The sequence below is a fragment of the Rhinolophus sinicus genome, linkage group LG09 (genome assembly GCF_036562045.2).
Source record: "Rhinolophus sinicus isolate RSC01 linkage group LG09, ASM3656204v1, whole genome shotgun sequence".
NCBI lineage: Eukaryota > Metazoa > Chordata > Mammalia > Chiroptera > Rhinolophidae > Rhinolophus > Rhinolophus sinicus.
Window position 1 is genome coordinate 109,346,298 of NC_133758.1, and position 27,201 is coordinate 109,373,498.

A 27,201-nucleotide genomic window follows, 5' to 3' on the forward strand; every position below is an offset into this window, starting at 1 on the left:
TATACTTTGGCCTGGAGCTCAGTGGGGATTTGGATAGAAGACAGAGATTAACCCAACTGAAGAAAATTGTCTTTATTACTTATTTGCTCACTGCTTCCTCTCTGCCTGATGTGTTTCCTCTTCTGGGTTTCCTATCTAGTCTGCATGTGTCTGTCTGAGTTCCAGAATTTCCCTAGCTGGCTGACTGGCTTGCTCCTTCTGTTTTTTTTGCATTGTCTAACTTGCTGGTCAGTATTGCCGCTGCGTTTTCATGTCAAGGAATTCTTGTTCCACCTAAAAGTAGTCTTCCTGATCTTAAATTCTTCTTTTTTCACGGGTACAATCACCTCTCAAGGATTGTTGAGAATATGAATTTAATGTTTTACAAAATGTCACTCTTTCCTACAGTAAGCCTCTCTCAAACGAGCACTCTTCTTTTGAGATCATGGACATTTTTTATGTCCAGATGTTTCCCTGCTTCCCCATCCTTACAAAGGGAGGTCTATGTTTGCCCACTTTGGGGACTTGGGAGAGGTACCAACAGAGTGTTCACGTTAAGTTCAATTTCTTTAGTCTGGGAGGAAGGGGTCAAGAAAAAATGGTCATGTCTGTAGTTTTACTTCTCTGGATCAGAGTTTTCTGGATCAGAGGGACAAGGGAACCACACGCAGAGGTGGCTGTACAAGGGTTTCCCTACTGGGCCGAGTTTCCGTCCCACGACAGCGGCACCACCCCTGCTCTAACGGATGGGATGGCTCCTGCTAGGAGTCTGTTGTGGCAGCGCCCTCGCATTTCTTGTCACATTGTTTGAAATGAACTGAAATGGCTGTGGGTGTGCCTTTTATTGTGCACAAGATCTTCTCAGCAGATTCTGCTGAGAAGGGAAATTTGCCCTGTCTGGAGCTGGCATTCCATCTAGAGAGAGCAAGTGAAACAAACACAAAGGCCAGCACATCCAGGAATGACAACGGCCAGAATTACTTACCAAGGACATCTGCGAAGCTGTGAGCCATTCAGGAGGGATGTGAAAATGAGCCCCAGCTGAGTCTCCCAGCAAAATGATCCCCCGGGGCTGTGAACCTAGGTGGCATAATTTATTTGCATTATTTATGCTCTCAAACAGTTTAAAGCCTCCAGATTGGGCAGTTAGAAGAGCAGCTACCCTGGTGTGTATTCCATGCACAGAGCATCATAACGGTGATGCATTGCCACTTTTCATATGTTGCAGAAACATAGCATTTAGGAGCTGAGTGAGATTTCCAGGCTGTCGGAACTACGAGCTAAGCTATATAGATGAAGGTGTGTCTCCTAACTCAGCATAAAACAGACTGCCTTGCAACATCCTGAGTGAATGACGGATGAATAAATGAATCAAAATTTCATCTGAACTCAGAAATAGGCCCTAAATTTTGGTTCTGGAAATTGCTTTCTTGGAAAACACACCAATTTCTGTTATAATTCACTTTAAGAATTACTGACCTCATAGAACAATTTTGATTTTTCATAGGTGTTATGGTCTTTTAAAGCCCTTAATCTATATACACAAAAGCACTGGCTGGACGATTCTGGCTGATTAATGAGGAAATGGAGACACAAAGGTTCTCTATGCAACCCTGTGTGTTAATCTGATTTCGAGGCCCATCTTCCACCCATGAGTGATGTATGGTCTCTTCCAAATCCCTTAGGCTCCTGGAAGAATCAACTAATGCTTCCCAGAGTCAAAAGGGAGCCTCCTTTCCCCACCTCCAAAGCCCCCAAATCAGCGTTACTCCAGTGGCTTTTTATCTTGAGCCTCTGTGACAGCTAGCACTTGGCCACACAAGAGAGATTGAGAAGGTCCAGGACATCCAGGAGGGGTTGGGATGTGGGAAATCCAAGAAGCGTCCACAGTGACATAAGAGCTTACACCAGGATTTCACTTAGATCTGAGTTTACTTACTCATTAGTTTGTTTGTTCATTCATTCTTCTATTCATCCACCAAGCATTTCTAAATTGCATAACTATGCATTGGGTCTTTACATTTTTCTGCCCTCTTCCTGCTCATAGGAGAGCTTAGAGACAGTTATACTTTAAGTTGACTGAGGGCAAGGACTGTATCCTGTCTGCCCATGAAAAGTCAGAGCCAAGTATAGCCCTTGGTGCTTAACAGCAATAGGCATTCAGGAAATAGCTGTTGAATGAATGAATGAATGAAATGCTTCTAAATGTTAGGGAAAAGCATTGCTTACACAAAAAAGTGTGATGCGTTTGTTTGAGACTCTTTGGGCATCACGAGGAACATGTCTTCAGTAATACGTGGGTGGTAATAGGTTTCTCCTAACAGCACTGGTAGACCAGATGTCTGAGGCATTTGAACATTTAGAACACAGAGCTTTTGCTCAGCTATTTTGGGGAACTCCAATGGCGATAGCTTGGAGGTCACCTTCGAGTCACCCCATACGAGTCTTTACCCCAGTTGACACAGGGTCTCTGGCAGTACAAGCCCAGACCTCTGACCTGGTAGAGTATTAAGAAAGACGTGAAAAGATTAGAAATGATCACCTTTACTTGTTTTCTTATTTGGAGAAGTGCTGAATTTCAGTTACCCTGTTATCTATCCTGCAGCCTTTTCTAACAATATCATTCAGGTTTCCAATCCCCAAATCATTACACAAATTCAGTTTTACTTTCTCTAGATTTTGCATCCTTTTTCTATAGTCTTCTTGATGTCTTTTTCTGATTTGTCATGAAAATAAACGTAAATTGATCAACTTTAAGTTGTAGCATCAGGCACTTCCTCACTTAGGTGGTCTGTTTGCTTTAATTTGACTCAGACTAGAAAAGAGTATTCTATTGTAATAATGACTTTTACAATTCATACCTTCACAGTATTTCTTCTCATATGGAATTCCATCTTTTGGGTCAACACCCTTTAAAACAAAAATGATGAGATTAGCAGTTTGTTTTTTAAATGTATGAGACACATACACCAAATCATCCCCAAATGGCTTTAAAAGTACAAAGGCAAAGCAGTAGATAAAACCCTTTGAAGTCTCTAGAGCACTTAATCCATCACAGCAACACTCTCTGTGAGTTGGGCTTTAAGGAACCGGGGGCAGGAATAAGGAGAGATCCAGAAACTGGACCATCTCATTCTGAAGGATACACGACCGGGTCCTGGAATTCTGGAAGCATCACTCCCAGGGAGCATGGAGGCCCCACTGACTGACTAGGACGCAGGGTCAGAGAGGCCTGACATCTCCAGTGCCTAAGGATGGATGCTTCTAGAACAGCGGTTCTCAGTAGGGCTGTTTTTGTCCCCCACTCCACCCCAGGGGACATTTGCAATGTCTGGAGATATTTTTGGTTGTTACAGTGGGGGCCAGGGATGGGAAGATACAGGCATTCAGTGGGTAGAGGCCAGAGATACTGCTGAACATCCTACAATTTACAGACGGCTCCAACCATCAAGAATTATCCCACCCACATGTCAATACACTGACACTGAGAAACCCAGACGTGAAGCTGGGCCTGAGTGGGACTGAATTACCACCGCTGAGGGGACTTCCTAACACTTCAAGCTAAAGCTGCCCACTAGTGGAGCACCTTGGAAGGTTCAAGGAGAGTATAGATAACTTGAAGGGAAAGCTTTAAAAAATATATATACACACAGACTTTTGTGGTTTGTTTTGTTTGCTGGTTTGTTTGTTTTCTTTTGCTTTCCAAACTGTGGTCTGGAGAGCACTGGTGTTCCACTAGATAGTAATAGTATTAACATTATTCTAAGACAAAAGAGCTTGGGGGTCAGAGGTGTGTTAGAAACTGTGTTCTTGGAGGTTCTTCTCAATGTACATTACACAGTAGAGATGCTGAGAAATCTGGAAGTGAACAAAACTGTTCAGGCTTCTTGGAGCCAGCACTTCCTAACCTTGACTACAGAACCCCTCCCCCACACTCCTCACTGGGGAGACAGGTTGGGAAACATTGGGCCTGATGGTTGTAAAATCCCCTCTGAGGTTATGCTTTTGTGACCTCGTGAGTCATTTTTCCTCTGTGGAAAGGAACAGGTATGAAGGTGCTATGTCTTTCGGTCGTGACTGATGGGGGAGAGGTCTTCTCATGAAGGGGCTGTGTGACTGATGATAGGGTGAACTGGGGTACAATCTGTTCTGTCCTCCATATCTCAGCAGCCATGGACCATCAGTGTCCTGGAGAGAGGGAAATATTTACAGACATTTTCTCCCCTTTATCCAAGCAGATAAAGGAGGCAACTATTCAGAGGCACTTTATCTCGAAACTGGGGAATCTTAAACTTCAGGGCTCCTCTCAGCAGAATCCCTGCTTGTGTGAGGGCTGAGAGTGGCTGGGAGCTATAGAATGTTCCAGGTGGAGAGGAGAAGCTGAGAGATCTCAATAGAAAGGGACCTGAATTTCCATGACCCTAATAATGTGTGAGAATTTCTTTTCTTGTTTTAATTAATTAGTTACATTCCTAGTTGAATGTAAGGAATTTACAATTCCTTTTCTTCATGAGGACCCCTCCCGTCATCCAAGCTCGAGACCCCACAAAAGCTGGGTCTGCTGCCATTGCTGTCCTCAGATAAGTGTTTGCTTGGCTTTCCTCCTTCCTTGACTTTTCTCTACCGGGAAGCGGTAAATCCATTATTCGTAGGGAACCAGACTAGGTGCTGTGAGATGTGGTAACTACAGCGGCATTTCCACTCTGCCTGACTGGCCTTAAGAAATAGAAAGAAAATGGCTGCAGTGACATGGTGACAGCAACTGGTTTGCTCCAGCCGCTGTTTGGGATGCCGTACAACTTTGCCAATACCACTCTCCATTTCATATCACACTGTTCAAAGCAGAATAAAGGGATTAGGTGTGGGTGACCTTAAACGAAGCTCACAGGGTCTGCGGCGGAAGGAGCCTCACGTTATTACCCCACTGACACGCTTCCTGTGTGATCGGAATTCTACCCCCTCTTCCACACAACAGAAAAGGAGTCGATTTAGTCTGTCATCTCTTCCTTGGGTCTGACTAAAGCCAACAGAGTGGGGTTTTAAAGAGGGCAGAAAGTAAGAGAGCAGGGCCCACTTTTAACTCAGGTGCTCACCCAAATGCCGTTACAGTTTGAATCTTGATGTGCATCCCAGTTGTCGGGCCTAAGAAGAAAAGATCCACATTGGTCTTCGGCATGTCCTTGTCAGTCAGTGAATGTTAGCATTACGGATGAAAGCATAACTGAGTTCTGCACAAAGACTTCTCCATAGACCACAGGCTCTTCAAGGAAGGGCACACGGAACCTCCCCTCGCGTCTTTGCATTATATTCGTTTTAGATAGTCACGGGCCACTGTGGCCCCAACCCAGTCTTTTTATGGTTGACCCTGTTCCCGAACTGAATCATGGTGGAACGGGGCTGGTGAGCGGATGGAACAAATCTGCTGTCTGTTTTATTTAGATAGGCAAAGCCATTAAAAGTTGCCTCTAAAACCCCCGGTATCTAGTTAACTTGGTGCTTTGACACTGTAGTCACAGCCAACGTGACATATCCAGTTTTTGAAGTCAGAGATGTGATTGGCTGGACATTGGCCCAGGAGTAAAATATGACATGTGCTCCACCCACAGTCGCCCTCGCCTTACTCCTGGTAGGAGAGGCTGCAGTTTCTGGGCCCAGTCCTGCGAGGAGAGCTCCTGCAGGAGGCTGGATAAATGTCCACAGAAGCCCGTTCACTCGGTTGTTTCTCCCACGAGACTGTAAGCTCCACGAAGGGGAGACCTATTTCTATTTTGTTTACCGCCCAGCATGGTGCAGAGTGCCTGGCACTTAGTAGGTGCTCAATGAGCATTTCTTGGACAATTGATGTTCTGTTTTCACTGAGCTTTACTTCAACTGGGACATGGGGGGCCCGTCTCTCCATCAGCACAAACCCCCTAGCCTGGGGAAAGGAATTAGTTTTCAAAATCAGTGAACAGCATAGACCGTTACCTTCTGCCCGGGTATGCCATGTCGTCGCTGTCATTGCAGTCTCTCCCTCGCCAGTGATAGCCACGCAGGGTCTGAAATTGAAGAGTACACACGGGGAGAGTTCAGTTCTGCTGGATGTTAGCCAGGGCGGAGGGCTGTCAGAGCTGAATGAGGGGTATTGACGTCTGCAATCGTTAATTCAAATGCAGTCTAGGAACACTGAAGATTACTGAGCAACTTAAGATGAACATGATAAAATATGATGTGTAAGGTGAAATGTAATGTAGTACCAGGGCCAATAACAAGTGGTAGTGTGTGTGTGTGTGTGTGTGTGTGTGTGTGTGTGTGCACTGTTGGGTAGGTGTCTGTAGGTGGGTATATGGGGGTTCATGTGTATACATGGGGGCATGTGTGCACGCACATGTGTGCTTATGTGAATGTATGCTGTGCATATGTGTGTACGTACACACATGTCTGTGTACATGTGTGTTCATGTGTGTGTCTCTATGTGCACATAAACTGCAGGACCATCCAACCTTCTGAACTTTCTCTATTAATTACCAGTCTGGTCAGGCTCTAATCAATAGGCTATTGGGTTAAATCATTCATCATTATACTGGATAATTTAAAAATCTCTAGCTAAACTGGTTAATATATGTTGCAACTGTCCAACTTGAAAGAATCATGATACTGTTGAACACTGTTTTTATTTCCCCCCTTCCCAGGGGGAATATCTGAGATCTCATGAACTTTGGAAGGTTTGTGACACCTGTTACTTGCTAATTTCTTTCACAAAGAACATCCTGACATCCTAACTGTACTAAATCAAATACACACACTTGCATAAACACACACACACACACACACACACACATTCTTAAAAAAAAGTTAAGTTAAAGTAGGTTTAAGAATTTCCAAAATAATTTACAATAGTTTTCAAGGTAAATGTAATCCCCATGGAAAATTCCAGCTGGGATTAGCTTCAGGAAACAAAAACCCAGGTCCAAGATCCACTTCAATGGTCCATGTATTATTATTATTAAGAGGCCAAGAAGTCTGCCAGCATTTTGAAATGGTGTATCATTAAGCTAATAATACATTCAAGTAGAATGTATTCTATGTTGTCGTGTCAAAGGAAAGGTACTTGTAGGAAGTGAGGCCATGGCCTGGTTACTCTTAACAACACTTACTGGGAAAACACTGTATTTGTCCGAGTCGACATCTTTGAACGGCACAGAATTCTGTATGGCTCTGGAAAAAAGACAACAAAACACCCGGTGAGCTAAGAAACAAAGAAAGGGTTTGTGAAAACAAATAGAGACATTTTCAGTTATGGCTGTGTGGAGTTTATGTGACAGAAGCCCATTCTGAAGGTGAACTGAAGGACCTCTGTGGTCTATAAGGGCAGCAGCCAAACTTTGCTAATCTCTGCTCTCCAACGACAGATTTTCTCTCTGATATTTAACTGCCCCTTATGGGGAAATGAAGTAATTGAATTGAAACTTAAGAGGGCAGGGGCTATTGGTGTCGAGATTCCCACGAAGGGAGACTGTGTTTTTGGCCCAGTCAATGAGCTCAGCACGAGAGGTGGAGTTTGTGCCATTTTACACATTCTGTGATGGAAGTCTTGTCTTAAAATTTTACTCTGAAACAACTTACTCTGATAATCTTGACCCATTTAGATGTCATTAGCTGGCAATCTTCACTCCCATTCATGAGGCTGGCAAACCAAAACTCTGATGTCATTGAGTGTCCCATGATAGTAGACTGGTACCCCGCACTTTTTTTTTTTTCAGTTACGTAATGCTTTTCTTTATTTTCTCCCTCTTTTCTTCACTGAGTCCCTGCTAATGCTCAGCACTGTAGTAGGTACCAGAGATAAAAAGCTTACTAAGCGGTATCCCCACTCTCTAAGAGCTGTCGTGGGTGCAGGGACACGCGTGGGGGCGGGGAGCAGTACGCAGGGCAGAGGCAGGCACCAGTGAGCTTGGGGTATTGAGAAGGGTTAGCCACGTGGCTGAAGTTAGGCTGGGAGCTGGACAACTTCGCATGGGTGGGGAGCCCTCCCATGGATTTTGAAGGCATTAGACCAAACACAATGAGGTCAGCGAGAGGCACAGAACAGGAAAGCCCTTCCTGCTGGAGGAGATTTTATCGAAGTTTCGTGCAATAGAAGACACATGTGTCTTGTCTCTGCCACCTGCTGACTGTGCTAGTGGGTCAGGCATTTCATGTGCTAGGACCCACTTGCTCATCTAAAAGTGGGGCTAAGAGTCAAGGGACAGACGATGTAGTGCCTCCAAGCCTGGCCTTGGAACCAGGCTCCCGGGATCAGACATCAGCTGTATCCAGGACTAGTTCTGTGACTTGGGTACATGGCTTTACCTCACTAGAAGGGGCAATGATGGGATCTGCCTTGTACGGTGTGTTTACCAGAGGTCCTGGTGCAAAAACAGTGCCAGGTAACTTTTAGTTATTATTATTACTGAGCCACAAGTTGTTTTGAAGAATAAATGAGTTGGCATTTAAATGTGCTTCATAAACCACAAACCACTGACTAAATTATAACCTGGTGCAAATTACACTCGAACCACAATCATTTTTAGAAAGAAGGAAAACACACTGCTTTTGCTTTTTCATAAAAGGAGAATTTCTCTTTGACATTGGGCCAAGAAAATCCCCAGCCACAGAAGCTCTGGAAATCAGTTTTTCAAAGGTGGTTCAATTGAAGAGTTGTCACTTTGGGTCCTGTGGGTCCACGTTTGACATAGAAAATGCAAAGATGCTTTCAGCAAGGAGCAGGCAGGGGTCTGCCTTCAGCAAGAGCTCGGCCTGATGAAATGGTCGGGGCCTGGGTAGCAGCTGCATCTCAGCTTCTCAACATCTCCTTTCATGTCTGGTATTTCCCCTCCACTCCCAGTGTCCACATACTCTCAACATCCACCCCTACGCATGAAAAGGGATGTTGATACTGTTTATAGGACCCAGGCCAGCACTTGGCACAGCTGGCTTGCAGGAGCTCAACCTCTTGCTCCCTCAGAGGCTCTGTATGTGGGCCGTTGGCATAGCCTCCTCTTCCTCCGAGACACTTCCATAGCAGATGGGAGATGCTCAGTGGATTCAGCTCCCATGATGCTCATGAGAGGAAGGTATGATGGGACATAGGAAAAGTGCCTCTGTTATGGGTGTTCACCCAAGTTCTGCTGAAATCCTAACCTCCAGTCCCTGAGAATGGGACCTTATTTGGAAAGAGGGTCTTTGCAGACGTTATGAAGTCCAGGTGAGGTCATCAGGTTGGGCCCTGATCCAGTATGACTGGTGTGCTTACAAAAGGAAAAGGCAGACACACAGAGAAGATGGCCATGTGTGAAGATGGAGGCAGAGACTGAAGTGAGGCAGCTACAAGCCAGGGGACGCCGAGGATTGATGGCCACCACCAGAAGCTACGAGGCAAGAAAGGATCCGACCCAGAGTCTCAGAGGGATTCTCAGAGGGAACAGAGTCTCAGACGGACCCTGCCAACACCTCCCTTTTAGACTTCCAGCCTCCAGAGCTGAGAGAGAATACATTTCTATTGTTCTGAGCTACCCAGTGTGTGGTATTTTATTACAGCAGCCATAGAAAACTAATACAGCCTCCCAGCCTGCCCCCACCTCTGGGCATTCTCCCCGCCAAGCCCTCGCAAGGAGAGCTGGGCCGGACGAGAGTGGGCTCAGGTCACAGGAACGGCCTGCAGGAGAGCAAGAATGAAAGCAAGGGGCTGGGCCATGTGGTGTGGTTCCAGTGAGGGTCTCACAGCTATAGGACATTACTGTGAGTCACTAAGGCATCCTGTACACGACCGCATCTGTGGTCTGGCACCTGAAACTAAAACCTGCGCTCTGGGCCTTGAGGACGGAGCCTAGGAAAACCCAGGGCTCCCCGCCGAGGTCTCTGGCCAAGCAGCCTGCACTTAAAAAACTCCCCGAATGCTTCTGAAGCACAGCCATCATTTAGCCTCTACCATAAATTTACATATGGGGAAGCTGAGGCTCAGACACATTAAGTGGCTCAAGTTTTCCAAGCCAGCTCCGGAGGCAGCATTCCCCAGGGGCCAAGAACGTGGGTGTTGCCAAAGAAAACATGGGGCCCAATACACCTGGGGGCCCCGGTGGCCTCGGCGGCTGAGAGAACTGACTTCTTTACGACTCAGTTTCCTTCTCTGGGAAATAGGAATACTAATGGTCCCGACTTCATGGCGTCGTTATGAGAACTACCTCATAACGGTACTGCAAGCACAATGTAGCACGTGGGACCGAGAACAGCGTCCAGATGTTACCTGGAGGCAGCAGCAGCCATGTAGGATGTGGCCGAGTGGAAGGTACAACCTACACTGTTGGGCCTCTTAGGCCAATGTCCCTCTCAAGACACTGTTCTGTCGTTTAATGTTTTGGACAACCGTTACTATGACAACCAGCATAACCGTCCACTCAGAGCACAGCTGGCGCATGGGATGTTAAGCTGAGACAGGAGGGCATGGGAATTCTGGACAGTGTGTCTGTATTCAGAATCCTGCTCATCCACATCTCAGCCAGAGTTTTAGGCAAAAGGTTGGGCTCTGTGAAAACACTGGTCCCTTCCCAGCCTCGTGAGTGCCTTGCACTGAAGATGCACAAAGAGTCCCTGTCACGATGAGTTGCTGAATTTGTCTGTATCGTCCACAGCAAGGAGGGGCTGTCCCCAAGTGTGGTACGAGTGTGCCCTGAGCTGCTCAGACATCTCACGAGCAGGCGGTGTCCCAGTCGCAGGTGTAAGTCAGGTTTTGAAGCTCAGAGATACTGGTAGTCAGTGTAGTTCCAAAATAATTTGTGCAGAGCTAATTTGTCTTCTAGCTTCTGTACAAGTCACGAGCAAGAACCACTTTCCCCTGGAGGAAGAGGCCTTTGAAATTGGAAGATCATTTTAGTCATTAGAAAACAAGGACAACCCCGGACGCTACCCCGTGCCGTACTTAGGAAGGTAGAAATAGTATACGTACAATTTAATCTCCTGACAGATTTTGGCCAAAAGTGGGAGGGAACAAACATTGGAACTGCTTCTGGAATATTTCTGGAGAGAAAACAAAAAAGAATAACACAAAGAGTTGTTTAATTTAAGGAAAGTTTCCCCTGCTCCTAGAGGGTTCTAGACGGCTTCTCCTGTTGGCTCCATCGTCAGGATTTCTGAACTCTCCTTCCTCTAGAATCTGGACCATTTTATTTAACTAAATTTACCTCTTGTTCCTGGCCCCCCACTTCATATTCATTCCTCCTCTGTGTCTTTGTTCCTGCTCATTCCTCAGAGAGAAGGCTGCCCCTTCCTTGTCACCCAGCCAGGTATTCCCAGCTTCACCGCCCTCCATCTCCTCCCCAAAGGGTCTGGCCCACCTTGGGCCGATCTACTCAGAGAACACAATGCCTCTCCCTCATTGTACTCCAGGACTTTGAAAAAGATTTGAAAGTAAAGAACATTTTCAAAGAAAAGAATTCCATCCTATTATGAGGTCAAATAGAGACTAACAGGCGAGACATGGCCAGGGCTTGGGAAGAAGAAAGAAGGAAGGCCACCTTTCCTGGTGGGGGCAGACGAGCAGTGCAAACGCGCTCCTCAAGCTTTGTGAGCAAAGGGATGTCAGACAGCAGATTCCGTAAGAGCCCTGGTTTTTTATTAAGCAGTGCTTTTAGAAAGACTGTGGTTTCCATGACACTGTCCTCAGATGAAACAAAAAGACAATGGTAGAAAAAGTTAGGGCTCACCATTGATCAATGAAGGGAGAGAGAGTTGATTCCTGCCAGCCCAAAGAGTCCTTCGGAGGGCTATGCATTGAATTAACGGTGGTGGTGAAATAATGACCCTGGCAAAGGAGGACTGGCAACGCTTTCAGGCTATGAGTGAGGTCTTTAAGGACTGTCACGATGTTTGCCCAGCTTTCTAGGAATGGAGCAATCGTCCTGACTAGCACCCCCATCTATCTTCAAGGCGTGGAGACAGAGGAGGCTATCCTCGTCCTCATGGAGCTTGCTGTCTAGTGGAGGGTAGGGATGGCTATCCCAGCTCTTAGCGTTCCTATGAGATTTGTAGTGGTCCAGGCATGAACGTGGCTTTATGGGAACCCAGAGGAGGAGGCAGGAAATGACCCAGAGTCAGGTAGGAAGGAGGCAGGTGGGAAGGCAGAGACAGCTGCTCTAGGCTTTGCGACTCCAAGGGCAGTCCCCAGACCTGCTACAGATGCAATTCGTGGGCCCCACCCAGATCTGTTAAATCAGAAAGCCTGGGGTGGGTCCCTATGTTTTCATAGACTCCACGTCATTCTGATGCCCACTAAAATTTGGGTAGCACTGCTGCAGGTCATAGCCGCTGAAAGTGTGATGGCAAACTAGGAGAACTGATGTCACCTGGGAACTTTTAGAAATGCAGAGTCTCAGGCCCCACGACAGACCTGCTGAACCAGAATCTGCATTTTAACAAGGCCCCAGGGCATGGGAGTAGCATGGCTGTGGGCAGCGGGAGAACCCCATGCAGTACTGTGGGAGTCTGGCATCTTGGGGGCCCGCCAGACATTTCGACCTGGCTGGCGCATGGGAATCACGAGACCATGGTGAGCCACAGAAGGAAGGAGACATTTCCACAAGCCTAGACTGCTTGTTACATGTCATCCCGAGGACAGTGTGGAATCCTTGAAGGTGTAATGCAGAGGGATCACGCTTATATTTCAGAAAGGTGTTTCTGGGGGTGAGAGGATGGCCTGGAGGAGGTGACATAGGGGCACAGAGACCTGGTGGCAGATGCAAATCCTGAGGCTTAATCCCAGGTTTACTGACCTCAGCACTATTGCCATTTGGGGCTGAATAATTCTTTGTTATGGGGCTGTCTTGTGTATTGTAGGATGTTTAGCAACATATCTGGCACCTACCCTAGATGCCAACAGCCCAAAAATGTCTCCAGGAATTGCCAAATGTCCCCAGTGGAGGGGGCGGGGAGGGCAAAATTGTCACTAGTTCAGAGCCAGAGATGTAAGGCAGGCGGAATGGGGGTGGGGGAAAGGGGGGGTGTTTAGAAGGTTGAGTCCAGAGACCTGGTAACTGATTGAAGTCAGGACTGTAGACACACTGTGAAACAAACACCAGCATGAAATTATTCTACAGCATTGGTGGCAATTTGGAAATACAGACACATTCTGAGACCCAAAGTCAGGGTGCATTTGAATGCTTGAGCTACTTCTTTGTATATTTACTTAATCTGAATGCCTTGCTCTAACGAACCGAACGGCAACGTAGATTCTAACACCAATGATAATCGATACATCAAAACATTTGTATGGACAGCCTTAGAATTATGACACAAGAGGTGCAAGAGAATAAAATGTTATAATTGCACAGCTATTCACTGTCACTGCCTGAAGACTATTGCTGTCTTTGACATTTATTTTTCAGAAACTGGGGCTAGGATGTGGGCAATAGATGATGTAGCTTGCCCCCCAGAACTCCTCCTGTTCAGACAGGGGTTTTGATTGATTACCCAGTCTTTTCATCACATGTATGTATGGGAAAGACTAACTTCTTCTCATAATTTACTTGCAAAGAGAATTGAAATGAACACAGAACAACACTCCAGGTCTCCCTGCATGTTTGCCAGCTCCTTCCTGTCAATTTGAACTTCTGCTAGACAGAGGCGAAAGTGTGGGCTGTTGTTAACTCAGCAATGAATGCAAAATATTGCCTCAGGCTGCGTGTAATCCCATCTAAAATGGAAGTCTCAAATCTGGGCTGACCCTGGGCACAGTGGGTCATGTAGCATCTTTACTTTTCAATCTGTTTAACCAGCTTCTGCTTGCATCCTGAGCTTGCCCATATACCAGGATGTTAAATGAACACAGAACAACAACATGGGCTGAATAAAGGGAAATGCGGTGAATGGGATAAAGAAATGGTCAAAGGGGGAGGGTAACCACTCTTCTGTACACAGCCAACCTGAAATTGAATTTCTGCATAGTGAAGTCCTTTTCAACTCTTGTTGCGTATTATTTAACTTGGATTTAATTAGTTTGGGATGGAGCTTGAACAGCAGCAATTTTTAAAGTCTTACCAGAAGATCCTACTGAATAGGTACGTTCATGATCAGGACTGTCATGTGCAGCTGCACAGGTTGTGCACTGCACAATTGTAATATCTACATAGCCTGTGGTGTGAATGGCGCTTCCTGAAATTTAGTGCTGAGGAGGTCTGGTTGAGAGCTATTGGCAGAGTAGAAAGACTAGGAACTTGGAAGTAGCTAGATCTGGATTTAAATAATAGGTTTCTTGCTAGTAATGTAGAGTGAGTGAATTACTTTACCTAGCTGATCCTTAGTTCTCTCATCTGTAAAATGGGGTTAATAACAAAAATGTGCTATCTGCTTTGTAGGAGTTATTGTGATAAGTAAGTAAAGTGATTCCATAATCAGGTACTCTAGACCCTTAGATGCTCATTTTTCTGCCAAATCCAGGAAAAGTCGCCCTGAGGAGGCTCTCAGGGCCTCACTGAGAGGCCATCTTCTCTGGAGTATTTGATTCTCTCAACAGTACTTAACTTTTCCCATTCTGGATTTTCCCAGTCTGACAGGCTGTGCTGAGATGACAGCCCACTGTGTTTCTGCATGCGGACTATATCTGTGGTTCCATCAGCCACCACAATAGAATTAATTGCAGCCAATATCCTCTGAGAAGTTTTTCAGACACACTTATTTGCATTTTTTTGATTATTTTTTCCTTGATAGCGTTAATCTGGAGAGTAAATAAATTGGAGGAGGTTTTTGAGGAGTTTATTATTGTTGAATTGCTCAGTAGAAAAAAAAAATTTTTTTTGGCTTCTTGAAAGGAATTATTGGAATCTTGCCCTGTGAATTATACTTGCAATTCTGGTGACAGAAATGAAAAATTGTAAAATCCTAATTAGCCTTGAGTTAATACCAAGGCCAATAGTGCTCGTGAAGTAAACAATGACCTGAGACGAAGTTTTGAGATGCACGTTGATAAGAGTAAAAGAGAATTGTAGTATTCCCCAGTTCTGTTTAGAGTTCTGAAATGTTGGTCCAGCCTTCCAAGTGGTGTTTCAATTTCTTATTCAATGACTTAAGCAGATGAGCTGAACTGGCTCCAGTTGGACTTTAATTATTCACTGAATTAAATAATGATTGGCAATGCAGGGGATTGATTAATCGACTGTGTAGAAATGCCAGCATATTGCTATGCGACACGTATCCGCCTGGTACATGAAAACTCAGTGCCCCCCACTGTAGTGTTGCCAGATAAGAGAGTGCACTGGACATACTTACACTAAAAAATAAAAATATTCATCATTTATCTGAAATTCAAATTTAATCGGGCATCCTGTATTTTTATCTGCTAAATCTGGCAAGCTGAACATTGAGGAATTTTCTTCCTCTTTATTTTCATGTTGCCAGATCGCTACTACTTTAGGTCTAGTGCATCAGGGTGAGTGATGGGGTGGTCAGCAGGGAGAAGCCAGTGATGGGGCACTGCCCTCTCATCTCTGGTGAACGCTTCCTCTTGCATCCAGGGAGATGCCTTTATTTGAAGGTGCACTTTCCTGCTTCCTTTTAACTGGGGCTGGTTTGTAACCAGGGTCTAAGTCAGGTACTTGACTCCATGATAACTGATTTGAACTAAACGTTCTATCTATTGAATCAAAGTATTATTACAAAGAGGAAGAATTAGGAAAAGGAACAATAGTGGTGACGATTTCACTAGCTTGTACTGAGTGTATGATACCAGGCACTTCACACACATCAGCTCGATTAATCCTCACGTCCACGCTTCGAGAAAGGAACATACTATTGTCCCTAACTTACTGAGGGGAAAACTGAGGCTCACTCTAAGGTCACATATCTAGAAAGTGGAGAAGCAGGCGGATATACAGCCTCCCCAAGATGGTCTACTGGAGAGCAGCAGGTCTCAACGGTGAGTACCAGAAGACATCTGGGACCGTCAGGAGACATTTCTGTTTGTCATGACTGGGGAGGAAAGGGACGCAGCTGAATATCCTATAATGCACAGGACAGTGTCCACAACAAAAGATTATCCAGTCCCAGTGCTGAAGTCGAGAAACACTCCTGTAGAGAGAAGGGAGGAGGAAAAGGGAAGGAGCTCACATTCCTACTTGAATCCAGTTCAACTGTGGTATGTGGTGGGCTTGTGCCTGGAGTCGCCCCCAGCCTTGGAGTGTGAGGGCAGGGGCCAGGAAGGGGTGACCACACCCAGGGAGATGCTGGCATCCTCCCCATTATCTGCTTACCAGAGTCGGGGATCCCTTGACAATCTGTCTTGCCTTCTCCAGTGTAAATTTCCATGCCACCTATAAAAACAAGGTTAGAAAATATTACCACACCTGGCTCATCTTTTCTTTCTATGTCTTTTCTAAAGTTAGGGTTTTTAAAGTCCATGAGTTTGCAACAAAGAAATTATTCCATACATTTGTGATAAAATAATTCACCAGAAGGCAATTTCGTATTAGTAACAATCTTCATGAAGGCATTCGCTCCGTGCCAGATGCCACGCTAAGTCCTTTGCAAACATTACCTTATTTAATCTTCACAACAGCTCTGGGAGATATGACCTTTTTACAGATGAGGAAATTGAGACTTAGACAAGCTAAGGAACTGGGTGAAGATGACAGAGTCGGCATCTGGCAGAGACACAGCCTGAACTTCTGCCTTCTGGCCTGCTGACCTCCCTGATATCTGAAAGTCTAGGGCAGAGCATTGTCAGCAGGCAACCTGAGTGCTTTGTGCCGCAATATGGAGGGACCCTGGGCTAGCATGCAAAGTAACAGCCCATCTCTCCTCAACTGCTTCTCTCCTGGTTAGATGACCCCTTTTTCAACCTTTCGTGGGGCATCTAAGCACATCTTCTGAGTGTACATTACAAGTATGAAGAGTTAGCTAATTATTTCCAATAACTATTGTTATAGAACTTGATATGTGTGTATTTGAGGGAGGGTTGGGAGAAAAGTAACCCGGTGGGGGTGGGGGATGGAGAGCATTTGCTCCCAGCACTGTTTCCCAGAGGTTTTGTTCCCTCCACGCCCCCCAAATGTCCTGGCCCTGCCCCAGCTGTCCACTGTCGGCCCCTTGTCGGGCCCTAGTGGAGCATGCGTGGTGGTTTGCATGCCTGGGTTCAAGCCCTGGCTCTGCTGCTTATTGATTGTGCGTCCTTGAGCCAATTATAACCTGAGCCTTTCAGCACACATGCAAGAAAGCCCTCTTTTTATCATCAGCAACATGGGGATTGCAGCTGCTTCCCTCATAAAGATGCTGTGGGGATTACAGGACACCACTCGTGTAACGCCCCTCTTTGTCCTGGGCTTGTCCTGATAAGCCCCTGCTCCGTAACTGACAGGCGAATTGGAAAACTTCTGTCTCTCAGCCCGTTTTCCGCTCACCCAACTCAGTAGGGAAGTTGGGATTTGGAAAGAGTGTCATAATTCTCACTAAGAACACTGCCCCTGAACTTAAGCGTAACAAATGGAATGAAACTTTGGAGCTGGCTGGTCAGCAGGAGAGGCCTCTTGGGAGATGCTACCAGTGGGTGTTCAGAACGTGACGCCCTACTTGGCTCCTTTGGGCGAGCTTCACCTTGGGGGAGGCCTCCCTTCCCCCCCCAGCTCTGTTGTTCTAAGACCTCAGCCATGTTGAGTGGCCATGAGTGGAGGAGGGGTGGTGCAGTATGAGCCCAGGCTGGGGTGACTTTTCCAGGAGGTGCTTTAGGAGGGAGTGTGGCAGAGCCAGCTGCCACTTGTTCTCCAGGGCCGGCTCTGAAACCCTCTCCCTGGTATCTGCCCTGAATCACATACCTCCAGCTCAGGTTCAAAGGATGGCAGAGGACAGCCCTTGTGTCAGAGGCAGCATGGCTGCTTACATGGAAGAGTGCACGTGGAAATTCTGTTGTATATAAGCAAGCATCTCTAGCAGGGTCATAAGACACCAGATCTAGGTGCCAATTTCTGTTATGCTGCCCTGTTTGCCTGCCCTTGTAAGCCTAAAGCTCATCTCGTTATACTGAAACTTGAAGGTGGTGTTCCTCTGCTCTAATTATATGCCCCTTGCTTGCCTGCCTCAGAAATACCCCTTTGAATTCTAAGGCCCAGCTGAAGATCAACAGCGCCTCACATAGCCCTTGCTGCGTAGTAGGTGCTCACATGATAGGTGCTCACGTAATAGGTGCTCACGTAATAGGTGCTCAGTAGATGTGGAAACAAAAAGTGAGAGAAAACATTTATGTTATTATGTCAAGCAAGAAAAACAGGCTACCAGATTTTACAGACACAGAAAAAAACCCTGCAAAGAAATATGCCATTAATAATTGTGGGTGATAACTTTTTCCTTTTGGTTCTCTTCTGTGTTTTTAAAATTTTCAATAATGAGCATAAATTCAGCAATAAATGCTTTAAAAAAAGAGAGAGAAGAACTCAATACATGTTGCCATGTTTCTTACTGATAAAGAAAATGTTGTGCTTCCAGCATAGGGATAAGGTGAGGACCCTGGAGATCTGGTGGTGAGCAGACAGCCTGCCTTCCCAGAGTTTCCGGGTTGGCAAGGAGACAGACCAGAAACAAGGACAATAAATAGAAGTGAGATGAAGCAGAGAGTGGGCCTTGACTGCGTCTTCCTAGGAGAGGACACTTGGGTTCCCTTGAGAGAACAAATTTGATTTTAATCCAGCTCAGTTCTCAGGGGAATGAATGTTTAGAGAGGAATAAAGACAATAATGATAACAACAAGAACAACAGCAAGTAAATGGCAAGGGCTGTGCCAAATGCCTTTTGACCCCTGTTAATGCCCGGCACGATGGATGCTTCTGTGGCCCTGGCTGCAAGGCTGACAGCAGGTTCCCCTGGACCTGGCGTGACCGAGCACCCCTTTCTCCCACAGTTCAAGTGCACTATTACCAACATAAAGAAGAGACTCTAGATAAAGGGCTGATCTTTTTCTCCCAGAAGAAGAAGGATGTAGAACTCAGAGACATTTGGAAAAGCTAATTAGTTTGCTATCTTCGTGATGGGCAAAGGGGGCAAATCGTAAGCCATGTGAAAATGAAGACGATTATCTTTCCTTGGTAACCTTTTCACTGTCAGCAAGCTAGTGTTTAAGCCGTCATTTCTAAAGTATGAGGAATACTCTTTCATCTTCTGAAAAATTAAAACTTTAGAACAGAGGGTGCAACTGTAATCAGTGGTTGAAGAGAAAGTTCGGGGCAAGATTGTGAGCTGGATAGAAAACTCTTCTGGTTGGAAGCCAAAATGATGTTTATGACTCAGCCAGAGCAGTCATCTGAGGCATAAGCAGATTTCCCATCAACAAAGGAAGTGCTCATTTGATCCTGCAATTTGTTACGATCAAATTTTTTTCAGCTTCTCATTACTTTTTCCCTTTGGTTATGGTGCTTCCTAATTCCAGCTTCAGATCCCCTTCAGAGTCTATTTAACACTCAGGAGTGGATTACCGAGGAAGCCATCACACAAACTCCCAGAGACATAAGCCCTCAGCCTTGGGACTTTTAGTCAAAGAACCATGAATATCTACATTGGATTTCTCTACTTAAGAATTTGGAAAATTCCAAGGACACTATGGCATGTTGCCTTAGCCATCCACAAGGACCCGGCCCTTTGCTTGATTGTCATAGCACATAGCAGTGTATGTCAACGGCTGCTCGTGAAACGCTTTTGTGTAGAATGATTTAAGTGTCCCTCCAAACCAGAGCCAGCCCAAAGTCTTCAGACACGGGGAGGGACTTGGTGACTCCTACTGCTCTTGCTCTCCAGAGTGATGGCAGTTCTTGACCTTCAGCTCTGTGCAGGATGGATGACAGAAGAATACGGGCCAAGCTTGCATTGCTATCAGTTTCATGGGTAAAAGGGGTGCCCTGGTGGGGTTTACCCTCTGCCAAGCATTAGCCAAATGGGAGTTCAAGCAAAAGGAAGAAATTGTCAAGTTTAACACTTTGAATGTAGGTAAAACTTCCATCTTCAGTGGAAGCTCTTTAAATGTATTGATCACCAGATCACCATCTCCATTGTTATTTCCTATTTAAAGTAAATTTGGACTCTAGAGTGTTTGTGGGTGCGAATCCTAGTGTTGCAATTTACTAGTTCTAGGACTTTGAACATGTTACGTAAGTACTCTGAGCCTCAGTTTTCTCATCTGCAAAATGGGGATGATAACATTTTTATGCATGTGAGGATTGAACAAAATAGTGCCTTGCATATAGTAAGCACGACATTTGTGTTAATGACAATTCCTGCTTTTTATTTTGGGCTATCTATTTGCAATAGACAGCTGGAAAAGTTACAATAATTAAAGCAGCCTACACAAATGCATGCTCTTTTTCAATGATCCTGAACACCACCCTGACAGGAAAGTATCATTTTTCCCATTTTACAGATGAGAAAACTGAGGCTCAGAGGTTACATAATTTAACCAGGGCCACTCTGCAGACAGGGCTGATGGTACTCAAGTCTCTAGAGTCCAGCATTTTTCCCTCCATTGTTAAGCTGTTTTCCAAGAATGAAGTAAGCCTGAAATTTTAACACAGGCAAGAAAATATGACTTAGGAGGTTTCACCAAGGCTTAGGGGAATGGCAAATGTAACTCCCATGGAGTGTGGATGGATTAATGCAAAGAATCACATGGTCAAGGGAGCGAACTGGCTCTATGTGCCAAGGACCTATGCCTCTGTGTGGAAATTCGTGCAGTTACAAGCATATGATTGATAATAAAAGAGAAAGAAATATTCAGTCAGCCATTTCTTTGTGCAATCATTCATTCATTCCACAAATACTCTCCGAGTGTTTATATTGTACCATTATATACTAACTATATAATAGTGAATGAAACATTATCTCATTAAAGATTTTATAACCTGGGAGAGAGGATTGACAGTAAATTGTAATTAGAATACAATGTAGAAAGGGTTAGGTAATAATTACTATTATCCTTATTTTATAGATGAGGTGAATTGAGGCTTAGAGTGGATAAATAACTTGCCCAAAGTCACAGAGACAATGAGTGGCATGGTTCAGATTCAGTTCAGCCCTGCTCGTCACAAAACCACATGCTTTGAACCCTGCTCTGGGACATGTAAAGAGGTGAGCTAGGAAAGAAAATTGTTGTTGTTATTTTAAGTTTTAAAGGTCTGGGATATCTGTGAACTAGCCAGAGGGGAGAACCATAACACACATCAGCATATTCAAGGCTTTGAGCCTCTCTGTGTGGTAAGGATTACTATTTAGAAAGGCATTTCCCAAATATTCAAATGTTTCAGTCAGCCAAAGCACATGGCACTGTATTGATTCCGACAGGAAACCGATGGGAAAAGAATGAAGTGTCCCAGGGATCCTCCGGAACTCAATATAATCCTGACATTTTAGGAGTGTTGGTGAACTGGATAAGACACCAGTTGGATAAGACTAATTGGACCTTCTCGGCATTCTATGATGTTCAAGACTTGAACTAGAGTACACTTAAGAGTGACGGAAGTAAGAAATATAGTACTTCGGAGCATGAGTTTCTATAGTGAACCACTTTCAGTGATCATGTTCTCTGCAATTATAGCAGCAGTAGATTTGAAAATTACAGAAAGTGTCTTTTGTTCGTTTCACACTTTTGACAGCAGTGACAGGTTCCCACAAAGGAGAAAGCCTTTGGGAAGTGATGATTTTAAACGTGCGTTTTTTTATTGTCTAAGAGAAGGCATGTGTGAGAGGTGTTTGGGAGTGGGGGAGAAGATCACTGAACGAGTGTGGGTCTTTTCTGGACATTTTTTAAGGACAGATTGTTCCTCACTCTCAGATTTAATGAGATAAGTCGACTTCCAAATGGAGCAAGACTTGAAAGCGGCTATCTCCAAGGACCTGACTGCCCATTCGAGGCAGTAAGTGTATAAACAATTCCAGTGTAAGACAGACTAGAAGAGCTGAGAGAAAGGGACAGAAGAGGGCTTTGAGGCAATTTCCAACAAGTGGAAACACAAAGGCAGCCAGCGCCTCGGCTTATCCATTTTTATCAAATAGTGGCGTGTCTGGCCTTTGGGTGGAATTTGCTGGTCTATTATTATATCTGTATTTCATTGTATCCTACAGTGGTTATTTTCCAGTATGTAGGATAAGCTCCACCAAAGCCCAATTTGATTTTAATGTTTCGTATTTCCTCTTTTGGGCAGGCATTTATGACTTTCAGATAGGTGAAAAAAATGAAGTCAGTTGACGCCATTTTGTTCTTCCAGGGGCCAAACAATAAAGTAAAGTAAAGTAAAGTAAAGTAAAGTAAAGTAAAGTAAAAAGTAAAGTAAAGTAAAGTAAAGTAAAGTAAAGTAAAGTAAAGTAAAGTAAAGTAAAATAATAAAATAAAATAAAATAAAATAAAATAAAATAAAATAAATAAAAACAAGTAAGGAAAGAAAAAAAAAGCTACTACCTTTAAATGTATTTCTTTATCACCGATTATATCTTCATACATAGCTTACCATTGGTTGGATTTTTCTTCCTCCCTTCTCGTAGGCTAATTCTGCATTGTGGAGCTGTTAGTATAATCAATACATTTAGTTGCAGTATCGCTGTCCTTTTTCCTAGGCTTTTATTTTTTTAAGCTTTATTTTAAACAGCACTACTCCTTTTCCTGATTATGACTCATTGGTTTTCCTACTATCACCACCATCACCATCACTGCCACTCTACATACCACTTCACTGTCTTTTATAGAGATTCTTCTAGACTTCCTGTTCTGTACCAGCCATTGCTTACATTTTCTATACTTAATACCAACTCAGCCAGGTAGAAGGAATTGTTCTTAATCCCACTTTATAGGTGACAAATCCAAGACCCAGAGCTGTTCAAGGAACCAGCCTCACAACCAATAGCTTTGTTTCATTTTGACTGTTTGGCCCCTAGTGTCTGGACACACACACAAGTTCTCCAGTGTTGGACTCTGTGGGTTATTCTCTATAGACTGTTGTCCTACTCTTTAAAACACATGATTTCTGGTAGATAATTGGGTTAGTCAGACGGTGGGCATGGTTCCCTCATTGGGTTGTCTTAGGTCAATTGTTTTATAACATGGTATTCTGATTTATTATTATTATTCTAGTTACATTCAAGTTGCTAAATCAGTCCTGCCCAATATTGCACAATTAATCAATTTGTATTAGTTTCCTATTGTCGCTGTAACAAATTACCACAAATTTAGTGGCTTAACACAACATGAATTTATTCTTTTAGAATTCTGGAGGTCAGAAGTCTGAATTGAGCTTTAGGAGGCTAAAAGCGGGTGTCAGCAGGGCTGGTTTCCTCCGTAGTTTCCAGAGAGGAATGTTTCTTGCCTCTTTGGTTTCTAGCAGCTGTGTGCTTTCCTTGGCTGGTGGCCTCATCGCTCTATGGCCCTGGTCACAGTTTCTTTTCCTCCTGCCTCTTTCTCATAAGGACCCTTCTGATTACATCAGGCTAATCCATGTAACCCAGGATAACCTCCCCATCTGTGGATCCTTAATTTAATCTCATCTGTTGAGTCCCATTTGCTATATAAGTAACATTCACAGATTCTGGGAGTTAGGATGTGGACCTCTTTTGGGGGTCATTTTTCTGTGTATCATCTTGTTCATTCAACAAGTATTTATCGCATGATTAATAAATGCAGGGAACTATGCTGGGCTCTGGGGAAATCTCAGGGAACAGCATGGTTTAAGGAATAAAATAACCACATTATCTGCACTCATGGACTTTACTCTTTACTAGAAGGGGCAGATAAGAAATAATAATTTTACAATTAGGATTTAATTTACACTGTAAATTACAACATAATTTGCAATGACAATTTTGTTCAGTTGTCTAATTGCAATTATAATAAATTCTGAAAAAATGGAGTGGGATAAAAAGAGAAGAATCCTGGAGGACCTTGCCTGATTTGGGGCATCAGGGAAAACTTAGAAGAAGTGGCTTCTGGGCTGAGCTCTGATGTAGGTGATTAATGAGGTGAAAAAAGGGGCCAAGAGTGGATGCTGGGAGACCAGTGATTAAAACTTTAAAATTCAAAGTATCTTTTAGAACTGCTCAAATTCACTAGGGTCATTAGCTTTTCTTGAACTAAAGGAAGAAAGAAGAATATTGTCAAGAAAGAAATAGTTATCATTTTTTAACTTCTCAAAAGCAGACGAGAAACATTTTCAAATCTTGAATAATGTATAAATAAACCTTCCTTGGAATTATTTTATTTCTTCTACTTATCAGAAGTCAAGGGTAACTTAACATCTGCATTATTATTGCTGTCTTTTGAAGATTCTTGAGCTCTCTATGAGTTTAATGATGAAACAAATTTCGAAACAAGTCTAAGTAAATAAATTCTCCAAGATTCCAAATATGGGCTTAAACCCAAATACAGCTTGGAATCTCTGTCAAGCTACTCTGAAATGCTCAGAGAAATGATTGAACAGTAGACCGTACGTCCAAGCACAATGTTTAATGCTGTCCTCAGTTCTATTAGAGTTTTAAACCTTCAGGTCTTCCGGGAGCAATGCAATTGAGTGGTCTCTGGTACTTAAAGCATTTCTGTTTCTGTGATAATTTCTTGTCTAATGACCTTCAAAGAGTTTTGTGGAGGCAAAATATTTAAGAGGTAGATGGACTCTCATTTAATTTTCACTTTTTTAATTAGTGACAAAGGGATCAGTATTTCCTCTTACATTTTCAGTACTGTGATCTTTTTTGTGTAAACCAATTGTCTATGGCCTTTGCTCATTTTTTTTTTCTTTTTCGTTTTTTGTTTGTTTGTTTTGTGTAAAGTTAGTTTTATTTATGTTTTTAAGGAGAGTGCAGCTCACAATGGCCCATGCAGAGATCGAACAGGCAACCTTGGAGTTATTAGCACCGCGCTCTAACCAACGGAGCTAACTGGCCACCCCCTTTTTCTTTTTAATTTTATAAGGGCTCTTAGAATCATGGAGAAACTAATTCTTGTGTGGCATAGTACAAACACATTTTCCCAGTTTGCCATTTGTCTTTTGACTTTGTGTAGGCCAGATTTTTATCAATCAGATGCATTCAGATTTCCCTTTGTGACTTTTGTATCACAGATTACAAATAAAATTGCTCAGGTTTTCTTCTTTTCTGGTTTCATTTTTTATCATTCAACCTTTAATTCATTCGGGATTTATTTTGCTATTAGGAATAGATTAGCATCTAGTTTGAATTTTATTTCCAAATGGCTAGTATTAAGTTCCATCCATTTATTGAATAAGCTAGTGTTTAACCACCAATTTGAAACTACTTTTATCAAAAACAGAAATCTCAAATGCATTTGAGTTTATTTTTAGTTAATTTATAGTTAAATTATTATTACTTTACTATATTCTGTTTGATTTTAGGCTGACTTTTCGGCATCTATAAGGCTAAATTGCCCTGTCATTTATCTCAGTGTTTAAACTTTCCTGAGATGTTTAAAGAGGAACTTTAAAAACATTGTCAAGTAAACAACTCCATCACCCACAATTTGCTTGAACTTTGATTTCTCCTATGTGAAACTGAGATAATGGAATAAGCTGACAACTGTGTGGGAGGATTTTAGATGATGGATACCCAGTACGGAGTCCAGCTTTTGGTATGCTGCGGCCACTCAGATTGTGGTTATCATTATCTTTATTTTCCAGCCCCGGATGTGTACTTTTAACACAATAGGAGCTCAGTGAACATGTATATTACGAGAATAAAAGATTGTCTGTGCCTTAAAAGCCTATTAATTTCACCCAAGGCCTTTTTGACCCATATCTGTTTCCAGTTACCAAGATGTTGTTGTCTTCTAGGCACAGCCATAGGTTTATTAAGTCAGTTAGCTTGGAAAAATGTATTAACTCTTCCATAATATTAAGGTACACAAAAATGTTCTAAAGTTGTAAGTTATTCTTTCTTGAAGGTATGTTCCCTTCAAAAATAACCTTGGACTTTCTAATGGTTTGCTAAGTCACATTGAAGATCAGCCTTTACTCAAGAAGGACATTTCCTTAATCTGAAACTCTGATGGTCACACAAATGGCTTCTTTCTTATTTAAGAAGTTGTTTGCCCCTAGGCTTGGATGTGTGAGAAAACACACACTATACAGAACTAGGGTGGAGGAGAGGGAAGGAGCAACTATCAGCTGCAGAGGTTGACTAGATAACTACATGGGAAGAGAAGCGTTGTTATTTCCGTGTAGTTTAGATGCCCAGAGGTGGGTCTCCATATTACAGTTCTGAAAACTGCTTCACATTCTAAAATAAGCGAAACATTTCTGCTCTCTGATATATTCCATTGAGACCAGATAAATCCTCGCAAGGGAGGATCTAAAGCAAACACATGTTCAGAACCGCCCTTCCCATTTATCTTTCATCCAGCAAATCTTATGAAGCACCTGCTATGTGCCAGGTACTGTGCCAACCCTGGGAACATGATGGTGAGCAAGAAAGACATGGTCCCTGTCCTCCAGGGTCTGAAAGAAAGAAACAAAGTGCTATGAGAAGGTAGGAAAGGAGACCTCCTTCAGACAGTTTGCTCAAGGAAGGCCTGTGTGAAGAGGGGATGTTTCAACAGAAACCTGAAGGAGGAGAAGGTGCCAGCCATGCAGAGAACTGGAAGAGGTCTAGGCAAAGGGCCCAAGTGCAGGGCGCTGAGGCAGGCAAGGCCTGGTATGCTGGAGCCACTCTTACTCCATCTTGAAGACAGTCTCCTCCACTCCTACCCCCCAGCGGGGCCCAGCACCCCTCCACTGAGATGCCTGTCTCTCTATCGGAACACTCGTCTCTTCCTCATAGTTCGTGTATGTCTGCATCATTTCTATCTGCCACATTTGCTGGCCTACTGTCCCACATAATTCATTCCATATAAATGTCTGCTAGCTGAAGAAAGAAAAACAATTCTTCTGCAGAAGCTATGGACTTCAGGCAAGTCCTTCCATGCTCCAGGTCTTGACAGGCTTATTTATAAAGTGGGGGAATCCTATCTGTCCTGCAGATTTATGATGGTTAACAGAAGATAACTTTCTTAGGGTGCCTGGTGGTGGGGTTGACGAAATGTTCGTTGAGGCATAGCTAAATAAGTAAGTGGATGATTATATGATTAAACTGGTAATGAGAAAGCTGGGATATTTATACAAGATTCTTGGAAATTAAGCCCTTAGGAATATTCCATTAAAATGAAAAACCAAAGCTGCCTTTACTTCCCTCTGTCACTGAGAGCTGGTCAAT

At 43.7% G+C, this 27,201-nt stretch overlaps 1 protein-coding gene across 2 annotated transcripts in view; it reads right to left on the bottom strand.

Annotated features, from left to right (window-relative positions):
• The window catches only part of AOAH (acyloxyacyl hydrolase), a 132,910-nt gene that overhangs the window by 73,360 nt on the left and 32,349 nt on the right, over positions 1 to 27,201 (bottom strand). For both annotated transcript variants that reach the window (XM_019726325.2, XM_074341003.1), the window contains exons 5-11: positions 16,236 to 16,295; positions 10,943 to 11,013; positions 7,116 to 7,176; positions 5,947 to 6,017; positions 5,073 to 5,121; positions 2,841 to 2,889; positions 965 to 1,059 (exon numbers count right to left, since the gene is read on the bottom strand). In XM_019726325.2, coding sequence (XP_019581884.2) covers positions 965 to 1,059; positions 2,841 to 2,889; positions 5,073 to 5,121; positions 5,947 to 6,017; positions 7,116 to 7,176; positions 10,943 to 11,013; positions 16,236 to 16,295 — 456 coding nt within the window. The remainder of the gene's footprint in view (positions 1 to 964; positions 1,060 to 2,840; positions 2,890 to 5,072; positions 5,122 to 5,946; positions 6,018 to 7,115; positions 7,177 to 10,942; positions 11,014 to 16,235; positions 16,296 to 27,201) is intronic.